Here is a 13,350-nt window from a genome sequence, read left to right as displayed (position 1 = left end):
AGTTATGGTATAGTACTTGTTAATTTTAGTTTAAAAGATTTTTCATAATTTTTTTACCGATAATTTTACTTAACTCACATATTATAATGATTTATTTACTTTTCCTTTTAATTTAAAGCCCTCATTTTCATTTTTCAGCATGTCTTTCGCTTCGCGAAATCTGGTCTTCTGCATTTCAGGTTGTTTTTCCTCAGACTCTGAAAAGTTTGGGTAAGAAAGTAGGTCATAAAAACTGCAGCTCAGAACATTTCAAAGGTTTCGCCATGAAAAGCTTCTCTATATATGAGAAAGAAATTATGATTTTACAAGAAATTTCACAAACAAGTTAAATGGAAAAGGAAAACGCCACTGAAAAACTCAAAATAAGACAATAAAAAAATAAATAATTAAAAAGAAAAAAAAAAATCTGAAAGTTTTCAGATTTTATATTACGCCCAAAAGGGCGTTTTTTTTAAAGTTTCGTGTGTTGCCTTTATTTATTAAATACCATATTCTTCGCATTTGAACCACAAAATTAATTTGAACAGCAATATCACAAAATATTTAATAAGAGCATATCTTTAGAATTTCCGATGCACAGTCTGGAGATAATTTTTTTCCGTATTGTCATTGCTCGCTTTGAAATCGTTGAGTTTGTTAATTCCACATTTCAAATTTGGGCTTCCAGATGCCCATATTCGAATGGAGGACTACGTTATTCAAAATTTGTTGGTTCTAGGTATCGTTAATTTATCACATTGCAATAAACATGCAGATTCTTTATTATTTTATTTCTTTAAATATTCTGCAGGGCTCTGGCAACAATTTGAAAAGTTAAACGCCGTTTTATATAGTAGATGACGCAAAATGCAAAAGGAAGTTAATAGCCCTTCTGTGCAAACTGCCTCTTTGGGTTAATGAAAAATTAAAAAAAAAAAAAAAATTACATTGGAATAGATTTTTAAATAAGACTTTATATTGATTTCGATGGTGACCATATATAAATTCCTCTTCCTTAACAGCAAAAAACTTTAGGAATTTGCTAAAGTTTCACAAAATTGTTTTTATTTCAGAAAAAGATGGACAAATGACTCATGGTCCATGAAATCGATAGCGTGTTATTCAAAATTTTCACCAATCTAAGATTACTTTTCGCAGACTTTAAGTTAATTATCACGTTTCACTTTCTTTGAACGTATGGATTTGTCGAAATGTTTGCCTTGAAATAAAATGGTAGGGGAGTGTATACAGACGACATTGCGGAAATACAGAAATTTGGATAAGAAAAACGTTATGAGAGTCTGATTACGCGTTATATATTTGACACTTTCTTCACAAGTGATCTAATGAAGTGGGTCTTAGAAATCTAGAAAAGACAATTACTCTAAAATCACTTTATTAGCGAAAAGATTAAAAACGAAATGCGCACATATTCTATATATACTATAATACATATTCTATATATGCATACATAAAGTTCTCTGAAAGAATGTTGAAATATTTTTACGTATAAAATGTTATTACTATTACAATTACTTACAGTAATGTTACTATTACAGTTACTTACATTTTCAATATGTTTTCCCATAATCGAGTAAAGATATCCAGATGTTAGAATAGCTTTTCCAGCAACTGATTGTCTAAAATTTTTAATTTCGTTGCAGACTGCAACGATAATTTTTGATGCATTGTCCAGTACGATCTCGGGATGGTGTTTAGCTAAGCGTATCACTATCAGCATGGCTTCTTCTTTCTCTTTCCTGAAACAAAGGGATAAAAAGTTAAAAATTTAATAAGAAATTAAATGGTATTGATGCTGAGCTTCCTTTATATTCAATTCCTGATTAGGTTAGAGGTAATTAAAATTTTACTTCACAAATTAAGTGAGCACTGAGAGTGTACTGCAAATTGTAGATTAAAGGCTATGCTTTTGCGCTTTCCGAAGATACATATTCCTATTCTATAATTCGAAAACGTTCTGAAATGCATAGCATTAAAACTTATAAGTAAGCAACATTATTAATCGGAGAGGGAAACGCCGTAAATCATTTACTTCTACATAGAGAGAAGATTTGAAAGAAATACCCAAAAAAGCTACGTACCGTTGCAGGGTTTTTCTCCATTTGCATAACAAATTTATTTTAAGTTTTCCTGTTCTCAACTTCTCAAACTTCTCCTCACATTCTCTCGCCAGGATGTAAATTTAAAGTTAAGTGAAGTGCTATTTTAACGTGTGATTATCTCAGTTTATTCAGAGCGTGTTTCGCTAGCCTAGCGCACGTTTCGTTGTTATTTCGCCGTCACGCTAGTAAGCCTCTTGACGTATCAGTTTAGTATCACGCCGGTTTGATTTCTGCGAGTCCATCTCTTAGGCGTAATTTTGAAGTGCTTTCTTGCACTCGTTTATTTTTCAGATTAGGATTTATATTACAGTCTACGTTTAGTTACCGCCGCAAGTGAACGGTGTTTTGTAACGCACGAAGTCCGTGCTTTCTGTTAAATTAGTTTGATTCAATAAAGGGTAAATTTGCACCATTCTTCCGCGCTGGTATTTAATTCACGCCTGTGCGAGAATTCGTCAGGTTCATTGTAGGATTTAAGTTAGTGTATGTGGACAAGTAAAGATATATCTTACACCGTTTCGAATGTTTCTAAAGTTAAATCTTTAGTAACAAGAGAAAATCTGCCGATGCAGAAATCAGTTGTAAAATCTCTAAACACATCTGTAACAACATTAAATTATATAACAAAGCAAGATTTACAACTTAAAAAGCTAAAACGCATAATGTTAACCAGCTTTTGTCGAGGCCTGTGGCTCGACGGAGAATGATTTGTAGAAGCCTATATGCAAACCAGTTAGCTGGAGATATATGGAAATGTATTGCGACATTTGATGAAGCGTGAGTTTACTTAGATGACAGTAAAGACAGTCGTTAATAAAAATGGTCTATATATTAAGAAAAACGAAGAGAAAAAAAGTGCAAATCCTTGTTACATTAATGTAAAGAAAGCTTCAGGAAGGAGTTTATGATTGTCAGAAGGGAAATTAAAAATAAAAATAGTGGAAAAAATGTTAAAATCAACGTGCTAGAAAAGAAAGTTTTACGTCCGATATAATTTTATTTCTTTATTCCAGAGAATTTCAAAGACTGAAACTTCATCAAGACAAAGCAACAAGTCTTACAGTGTAAAGTATACTACATTCCATTGAAAAGAGATTTTTCTGAGCCATTTTTAACCCATCACCATTGACAGAGTATGGAAAGCAATGGAAGAGAAATGGAAATCAATATCCCTGAAAATTTTAAGAAAAGCCCTTCTGTCATGAAAATCGCTTACGACTTATTGTTTAGAAAAAAGGGCTATCAGATCGAACATTTGAAGAAACACTCTTAATCATTAATTAAACGGCTTCGAAATCGTTATAAAATGGGCAAACACTCTCTATATACTCTATATTTTATAGTCTATTTAGAATTCGAGCAATATATCTTATTTGTAGTCAAGTAATCAGGTTCAAACTGATAAAACAATTTTGGATTTTGATTTGTCTAGATCCTTTTAATCTAATCAAATGCAACAACAATCACCTCAGGCCAAGTTCAGGTTTATAACAATTTTGATTTCTTGTATAAGTAATTACGGTAGACAGATAAACAACATAAGCATATAAATTAGACATATTTATTTTTAATATTTTTCTAAATTTTACATGAATATAGATATACCAATTTTTGATGCGATACAAAATTCTTAAGAAGAACATTAGACTACAAATTAAAGACCTTCTTTAAATAAAGAACTTACACTACTCATGGTATAAAGCACAATTTCATAAACTACAAGCATTTTAGATATATACTCGAGTTCATCTAACTGTCAATTCATTATATACAGTTTAGGAAAGGGTGAAGAGTACTTGTGGCAATCATTAAGAGACTCATCAGAGCCATGTTTAAAATCCTTGGATTTAAGATTCGTTATGGGCCGAGATGTGCTTATACGAAGGAGTTGAATCCCAAGGACTCATTGGCCCTGAAATCCAGCTGAACGAGCCTCAGTGATCTTGGGATCCCAAGCGTTGGCCACCGACACCAGTAATTCATTGGAGATCTGAACAATCGATGACAGAATCACGTAAAAGCTACTGAAAACAGTCTGTACCTAAGTTACAGTAGGTAAGAACGCAGCACATGAACATTCAATGTCTGTAACCGAGACTTCTAGGCCTGAAATTGGCACTTTACAGTCTTTTTCTTCATTCGCACACTTATATAGTCATTTAATTCAGCCGATGATCAATCTAACTACAATCCATCATCAGAAGAACTTCCTTCATCTCGTCATTAAACTTGAGCATTTATAGAACTGCTTATGTATCTGTCCACCGTAACCATCTTCTTTTATCATCGTTTTTTTATCGCTTAAAAACTCTTTTAGAACACCCACCAGCCCACATCAGCTTCCTTCTTCTGATGTTTCCTCTTTTCCTCAATATTTTCCCCTCATGATCTAATTATTACTCAAAAGTGACTTTTGACGTAACCACACATTGCATGATCTTAGATTCATCTAAGAGTACATCACACCATTTTTTGTCAATTCAAGTTGAAGCTCGTCGAAAATTACAACTATGTATTGAACATTCCGTACTTCGCCCCAAGAGACTTTCACTTTTTCCACATAGCAGGAGAGCCAGAGCATTAGATGAAACGACGACTAGCTAAAGATCTATTAATGTCCTAACAAGACATAATAGAACTTTTAGCTAGTCTATCGACGTTATATTTCTTTATAAATTTCTTATCAATTTATCAATCGTTTCTCCTTTCAAAGCAAGCAATGGCAATACTGCACGAAACAAAAAAAGTTTTACCTCCAGCGCGCGAGGCTGTGTATCGGAAATTCTAAAGATATGCTCTTTTTAAACTATTTTGGGATATTACTGTTGAATTGAACTTTATGGTTTAAGTACGAAGAGCATGATATTTAATAAATAAAGGTAGCACACAAAACGTTAATAAGGAGCCCCTTTGGGCGTAATATAAAATTTGAAAGTTTTCAAACTCTTTTTTTTTTTTTAAATATTTCTGCCGAGAAATTGAAAATAATCATTGTAAAATGTACTGGTGGTATTAATGTTTTCCAGTTTTTGTTTAGCTGGGAAGCGTTTATCAAAAGGTTGAGAACCGCTAGTCTAGAGTGTCGGAGACATCGATTGACGCAGCTCTTGGACCTTGAGATAGTTTTTAGATGATTGTAACCTTAAGAAAAATTGTAAAGCTGAAACATTGGTTTAATTAGTAAGTTATTCAGTGCCTTCGTTGCACGAAGTAACACGACTGCTTAAATTTCTATGTAAGGAAACGTTGGTATCCCATCCTATATTGAATGTTCTGTGGGCAAGGAAGTCATTTTCTAAAATGAGAGGAGGGAAAACTCATTATTAAGTAACTTGGGAATTTTAACACAGAACTGGAACGACAGAGACTTCCAACTATTGTTAATGTATTTATTATAGGGTGTCTCCCTATAATAAATACATTAACTCTCTCCTTCAGCTTTGCCTTTATGGTGCAACGGTAGCACACTCGACACGTATTCGAGAGGTCTAGGCTCGAGTAAGACCAGAAGCTCCAGTGTGGGCAGTGCACATTTTTCACATCTCCTGCGTCTCAAATCTAATGGCTCTATAATATAATGCAGGTACTGAATAACCGAAATAAAGCTTTTAAATCTGAGTATGCTGTTTCATTTCTTGGAGAATTAAAAAATTTAGTGATATTTGGTACAGCTTAATAAATTAAAAATAATTAATCTGGAGTTTTTCTACAGGATTTTGTTTTTTTCCACCTCAAGTCATACACTTCGATTCTACTTTCAATAACGAAATAAAGTCATGCATTAAATTAAACTTTCTAAACTGAGGAAATCTTATTCGTGGAGTAAATGACTACTATAGGAAAAGATGCAAATCACTTAGCAAAACAATCAGCCAGCAGAAGTAAATGAGATTAGCTTAAATTCAATAAAGGATTACATGAGAAAATTGGATCACAATATGCCCTTTTTTCCATCCTGCAGACACAGATGGAAGTTGGTTTAATCTTTCAGATTACCTTACGCTATTCCAGACAGATATGTATTCTCGAACAGTTATTAAAACATGTTTCGTAATGAAACATCTAACATTCTATATGAAGATAATGAAAGTGTTTCGAAACTGCTATACGTTATTAAAGTTTCAAGCTAGTCCTATCTCTAATTACTCTATGATCATTGTTTTAATTTAATTCACGTTTTGGATAAAAAGGCAAATTCATGTTCTAAGAAATTCAGTTTGTTGAAAAGACATGAGCAAAAATCCTTCTTTAGAAGACTAGAAATGTGCTATGAAAATAACAAAGTTGAATATTAAGAAAATCTGCAGTCAGATGATATCAAAAGCAATATTAAACATTAACTTATGATAAAATTCAATTTCGTTTCATTGTTCACTCCAGAAAATTAAAAATTCAAGGAATTTCCAAGGACGAAGGATACCAACTTCAGGAGAAAGTATTGTTTCTAATCCTTAGAAAACAATTTTGCTCCTAAATACAGCTAAAATATTCTTTGGAATGTAATTTTGCAAAATATTGTCATTTAGTGAAAAGAAATCGAATAAAAAGAACCTGAAACCATTGAATCGTTTTCAAAGCCAGATAAATGTTGAATGGTGCCATTTATTGAAATGAGTATTTTAAATAACTTGAAAATATGCTTAACCCAATGTATTTATAAGACTTTCCTTAAAAGACTGGTTCAGGGGACAAATATACTTTCAATTTCTTTTTTCAGTCACATTCTTCAAATAACCAAGAAAATAATCGAATTTAAAATGAGATGAGAAAATCAAACGGACTTGAGAAAGATGGGTTTTGTTTCTCCAGACACCAATAAACTGGAACGAAATTTTTCGAGTAGAAGCTGTGAGAAAGATAAAAGAGAGACACATGCAACTTATTCCCTGTAGAATTAACTCAGTAGTGTTTGAGGAAAATTCCCCCACGTGGATACATTGGATAATATTACAACTTAGAGATTCCTCAGCACGTACAAGTTGTTCAGTGTCATATGTTTTTAAATTAAAATACATCACAATTGTAACCAATTTTTTCAAATATAGCATTCGGTCTCTAAATGGATACAGGCATTTACAGGAGTTTATTGTTTTCAATAAATTTAAGTATTAAATAATTATTATACCTTAATATAACTCATGCGAACACTGAAAGCACAGTTTCTTCGCATAATGGTTTGAGTTCGAATTTATTAAACTAAAAGCTGAAGTTTAATTTTTTATGAATAATTACATAAAGAAAATGTTTGTTATCCCTCAGCTACAAAGCACATCATATCATCAACTTAAAAAATGCTTTTTGAAACTGTATTACAAAACCGTAAATGCATCATTCGTAAATATGATTACTTTTTCAGTTTTTGAATTTATTATCTGGTAAGAAATATTTGCAAATACCTAATTATGCAAAGTTAGTAAATCATATTGTGGAGGTTATTTTAAGTTTCTAGTAGTTATTTTAATTTTTAAACATGTTTTACTGTCTATTCCTGTTTCCCATCAGTTATTTCCTGCCAGAATAAGTTTTTAGTATCCGGGTACATGTAAATAAGGTAGAAAGAGTATTTAAAGGAAGGTTTCGCTTACTTCTGAAGGAAGAGCTTAGGAGTCCTTAGTGGCTAGTGTTTGCTTTCAGGCTGCTTCGTTTTTTAAAACTAACTACGCTCGCTGTATTGAACGTGTCTGCTGATATTCGACGATCAATTTAATTAAGAGCCAACTACGTAGTTGTGTATAGCTTCGGCTAAGTTCAGTTTAGTTTAGCATTATATTAATTTCTTTTATTATTATCTTGATTAAAGCCTCAAGAGAAAGCTTTTCCGAAAGCCAGAGAAAGGGACCATCTGTATTCTTAATCTGAGATTGTAAAGGGTGACTTTAGCTCTTCTCTGGACTTTGTCGTTTACACATTTAGACTCAGCGATAAGTTCAACAATGTTTCTACTAAGTTAAGCATAGACAAAGTAGTTAGAAACATTACAAAGTTTTCAAATATTAATGTCAAACAATGTATTCAAATGTAATAAATGAATCAAATTGGATTACAGTGATAGTTTAAAAGAACTGCAAGGTATATTTGATAATTGTGGTTGACTCTAATAGCATGCATTACATTATTTACATCCAGTTTATTTAATATAGTATTAAACTTCAGAGGATTACCTTTTACCAGTTTTAAATCACTTAAGGTAGATTTAAAAGGCTTAGTATAAATTAATTTAGGCAAATCCCATGAGAGCTATCTGACTAAGTTTCATTCCGAATTTTTGGGTAGCGGTATTGGCGCAATTGATTAACCAAATATCATCCTAATTTTCTTCGAGAGTAACTCGAATGTAAGCTGAGGATTCTACATTGGTGAAATAAATGAAGATAATTTTCATATTTGATCTACGATCTCCAGAACTACCGGACAGATTTTAATAAAATTTGGTGCGAACATAGGTTGAAATAAGGCATAATAAGTTGAAATAAAACTGGAAATGAGGCATTTTATCAGTGCCTGTGGCAATTGCTCCCACTCATTCAGCAATGCTGTTTTCAGTTCCTGGATGGCTCTCGGAGGGGGGTTGCGAGTTGCAATTGCCCTCCCCAGAGCGTCCCAGACATGATCTATAGGGTTGAGGCCTGGAGACCTGTCTGGCCAATCCATCCGGCGAATATCCTCACTCTCGAGAAATTCGTTGACCAGAAGAGCTCTATGTGGCCTCGTGTTATAGTCTTGTAAGATGAACATTCACAGAGCCTTTGTCAAAGACGTGGAGAGGTGTGCGGCCATCCAACATGCTTCCTTCCCTGATCATTACATCGTCGCCGCCATAATTGTTGATTTCGCGGACATTGGAGAGTAGGTAGAGGGTCCCTGGCTCTCTCCATGTAAAAGTACGGCGAGAATCGGTGTTTAGTCTAGAACAGGATTCGTCGGTGAACAGAACGGTTGCCCATTGCTCCGTACTCCAATCACTATGCTACCTGCACGAGGCTAATTCTCCTGTCCATAGACGTAAGCAGGACGCAAACGGCCGGTCTTCTGGCAAACAACGCTGGGCGTTAAATTTAAATCTCTGCATATCTTGGATTTGAAACTGGCCTGCCTCTAGTCTTTCCACAATTCGCCACCTCATTCCATCATCTAAAAGTTCGTGGTTACGCATTTGTACTGTTACGATGTGAATTTAACCAATTGCTGCAAGATAACACCAAGAAATTCGCCGAGGTGTGCTAGCGAAAGTAATTCGTCTTACCCTCCACGCGCTTATAAAGCCTGCTGCTTATAAAGCTTATAAAGCGCTATCTGCTTATAAAGCTTATAAATAAGCTTATAAAGCTTAATATAATAGCTTATAAAACGCTATCTGCTGGCTCCGCCTACACAGTGTGCGCTTACGTATTTGCCGTACAAGATTTGCATTTTTATCTAGAAGCAGTGGTTTTTTCTTCAGTTCAGTTCTTTTCATGCAATTCGATAAAATATGCAAATTCTCTTAATTTATTTTACATCAATATTTTTCAGTCCACAGTGCATTGACAGGATTTTTATATCTGTAGATTTTAAATGCGACCATTTCACGCAGGCACAAACATTCACAAATGGCAACTGGTGGACTGGGATACGAGCTGTCTTTATTTACATAAACTAAACATTAATTTCTGGGAAAAGAAAGTAACTGTATCATTCTGGATTGGCTTAATGACACAGAAGACATGCAATTTGAAATTTATGTTGATAGAAGATATAAGTTTTCTACAAACATAAATTAGGAATAATAAAGCTTAGTTTCATTGAAGTGATCTCCCTTTTTGAGGAATTATGAAATTATTATTTTTTTCCTCGAAAAATCAAACATTTTCTTACTTGGGAAAAAGAAATTACTTATGAATCGTACTAGTAACATAATTAAATATTTAAACAACATTTAAATACAATTTACACTATACAAATTAATTTGTCTGCGATAGCATATTTCTGGTTCAGTGCATACATACCACGCTTTGCCATATAAATCTTCTAATGTCTTTTTCATTTCGGCGTCTGCTATTTCATTTGAGGGGAAAGGTTTCATATTTTTCACGGTGTGTTCAAATTTCTCGGCCCAGGGACAAGTTCCACCTTTTGCTGCGTATTCCAGATCTCTTCTGAGAACAGGAAATAAATGTGTATACTATTATAATGCAATAATATCAACATGAACAAGAAAATCATAATCCTTACATTTTCAGATCTTTAAATGAGTTCGAAAGCTGTCATGTTTACATTTATGAAAAGAAACTGGTCGGTTTTTTAGGAAATGTTGACTGCAAATATGACTATTGAACTCTTATGTTGCACGATATCTTTAATTTAGATAAATATTTAGCCCAAAGGGGCTATTTACCCAGAAAGGCTACTAATTTCGTTTCGGTATTTTGCGTTGGTTGACTATACACAGCATTTAACTTTTCTAATTGTTGGCACCAAATATTACAGTCCGGCATTGTATGTAAAGAAATTAAATAATGAAAAATCTGCATGAATATAAGTATGCTTCTCGCACTGTGAAAAAACAACGGTACCTAGAGCCATCAAATTTTGAATAACATAGTCCTTCACTTGAATATGGCATCTGGAAGCCTAAATTTGGAATTTGGAATTTGTTTTATTATCTGTTTCATATTTTGTAAAACTTTTGACGAATTTTTGGTTAACAAACTCAACGATTTCAAAGCGAGTAATGGCAACACTGTAGACACACACACACACACACACAAAAAAAAAAAAAAAAAAAAAAAAAAAAAAAAATTTGTCTTCAACGCGCGAGGCTGCGTATCGGAAATTCTAAACATATGCTCTTTTAAAATTATTTTGAGATATTGCTGTTGAATGAAATTTGATTGTTTAAATGCGAAGAACGTGATATTTAATAAATAAAGGTAATACACAAAACGTTAAAAAATGCGCCTTTGGGCGTAATATAAAATCTTAACGCTTTCAGATTTTGTTTATTATTATCATTTTTATTTAGTACTTACATATTATCTACTCACAGTTTGTTACACTAATATTTGATTATGTGTACTCTGAATGCATTTCATCGCGATTGCCTTATTTTAGGTATTATTCAAAGTGTTCATTCTCTGACGTTTCATACATCCCCACGGTATCGTTCAGATTTTTGTTTGATATAAGACCATTCGTAAAGATCTTAAATATTTCTACAAGGCATATTTAGTTTATTCTTAAGCTATTCTTAAGATATCCTAAAGAGAGCTCTACAAATTATGGAAATGGCTGTAGTATATTTCAAATTTGTAGCTTATCACTATGTAATACTCACATGTATTGGTTTGGCAAGAAAGTAATTTCGGTTTGCACAAACAGATAACGTTATGTCCGTTTTGTTATTCTTGTGTCAATCTTATAATTTTTTTCATTTGAGATTGGTAGCTGACACTTTTAAGTTGCTAAAGAAACAAATTCCGTGTATTTTTGTTTACAACAGTTACTTTACGGTCAGTTTTAACATGGGGTGTAAAAATAAACAGTTTTGACACATTTTATTTTTTATTTTCATAACGGCAAGAAAACGGCTGAGGCTCAGAAAGAGATCTGTGAAGTTTATGGTATTGATTGCATAACCCTTTCCGGCACGCTACCTTTTAAAGTTAGAGTTTTGAAAAAAAAAAAAAAAAAAAAAAAAGTAGGCAGTCTAATTAGGCCTAGAGGAGTACACAAGTAAAATTTTGTGAAGACAGCACTTCTCGTTTAATTCTGTGGGTGTGCCCAAAGTGGCACACTGATTGAATAGAGCTTCGAAAAGAATGCTGAAACGAGCATTGTTGTTAATGAACTGATCGAGGAGATGCGGAGAAGCAAAGAATACAGACTCTCAGTTGTCCTAGATTATCAGTGAGCCCGGTCTGGGCACACCTAGGGCTCGCCGTTTGATTTTCGGCAAGATTTCAAGGTAAAAATTTAAAACTAATATAGAATAAGGAGATTAGCATACAGCCAAAAAAATAACATAGAAATTTCTTTTCAAACAATTTCTTTTATACCCTAAAAAAATCTGGAAGATTTCTTTGAAAAATGAGGGTCTTAAAAAACTAAACATGGCTAAAATATATAGACTGGTTTGTGTTGAGCTGCCATTTACTATAAATAAAGAAGGTTCAGAGTAACCTATAAATCCTTTTTCATTCAATTTTTCTGTGTGTGTACAGAAGGAAATTTTTAGGTGTGTCCAGAACGGACACACTGTGCCGCAAAGGGTTAACAGAATGCATGCGTCAGGTTTGGTTTAATAAATTTCATTTTGGAGAATTTTCACTTGAAGGTGACGAACATTTTGGATGACTTCCTGAAGATGTTGATGACAAAATTAAAGCCATAATCGAATCGAATCGTCATTTAACTGTTAGAAAGTTTGCAAAAAGATTAAATGCATCACACACAATAATTAAAAATCACGTAATCATAATAAGATATATTGGACTCGTTAAGAAGCTCGATATTTTGGTTCCGCATTAATTGAAAGAAGTTCATTTAACACAATGACTGAGTGCGTAACTTTCGTTACCCATTTCAAACGTAACTCAATCGGCCCGTTTTTGAAAGGCATTATCATTGGGAATGAAAAATGGATCGTCTAATATAATATTAATCGAAAAAGATTATGGTCCAATCAAAGGCAATCAGCACAAATCATAATGAAAGCTAATTTGCGTCAGAAAAAATCATGCTATCAATTTGGTGGGATTACAATGGTGGTGTGTATTTTCAGTTGCTTCCAAACGACCAAACGATGGACTCAGATGTTTACTGCTGATAACTTATGAAACTGGACGAAGCAATCAAAGAGAAAAGGACCAAGAATTGGCAAATTGCAAAGAAGCCGTGTTCTACTACGACAATGCGAGGGCTCACACATATTAAGCAATAAGTACGAAATTATTGGGGCTTGGCTAGGAAATGATGTCGCATCTTCCATATAGCCCCCGATCTTGCATCATCGGGTTCTCATTCATTTCCAAGTTTACAAAACTTCTTAAATGGTAAAAATTTCAGTAATCAGGATGACCTAACATCGCACTTGGTTGAGGTTTTTGCTGATAAAAACTAGAATTTCTACGAACGCGGAATCATGAAGTTACCAGATAGATGGCAAAAGGTCATCGAATATAATGGAAGATATTTGACTGATTTAAACTCAGTTTTCACATGGTAAAAAAAATTGAGTTTTATGCACACGAAGGAACCAAAATTACTTTCT

General features: G+C 33.4%; 1 protein-coding gene across 1 annotated transcript in view; it reads right to left on the bottom strand.

Moving 5' to 3' along the window:
* Positions 1 to 13,350, bottom strand: part of LOC118189782 (uncharacterized) — a 107,406-nt gene that overhangs the window by 44,072 nt on the left and 49,984 nt on the right. Inside the window, exons 9-10 of the mRNA XM_085817863.1 lie at positions 10,088 to 10,237; positions 1,547 to 1,739 (exon numbers count right to left, since the gene is read on the bottom strand). Of these exons, the coding sequence (XP_085673989.1) occupies positions 1,547 to 1,739; positions 10,088 to 10,237 (343 nt within the window). The remainder of the gene's footprint in view (positions 1 to 1,546; positions 1,740 to 10,087; positions 10,238 to 13,350) is intronic.

The sequence above is a fragment of the Stegodyphus dumicola genome, chromosome 5 (genome assembly GCF_044657685.1).
Source record: "Stegodyphus dumicola isolate Sdum_Otavi_A_Nest chromosome 5, ASM4465768v1".
NCBI classification, from domain to species: Eukaryota; Metazoa; Arthropoda; class Arachnida; order Araneae; family Eresidae; genus Stegodyphus; species Stegodyphus dumicola.
This window is presented reverse-complemented; position numbering and strand designations above follow the sequence as displayed.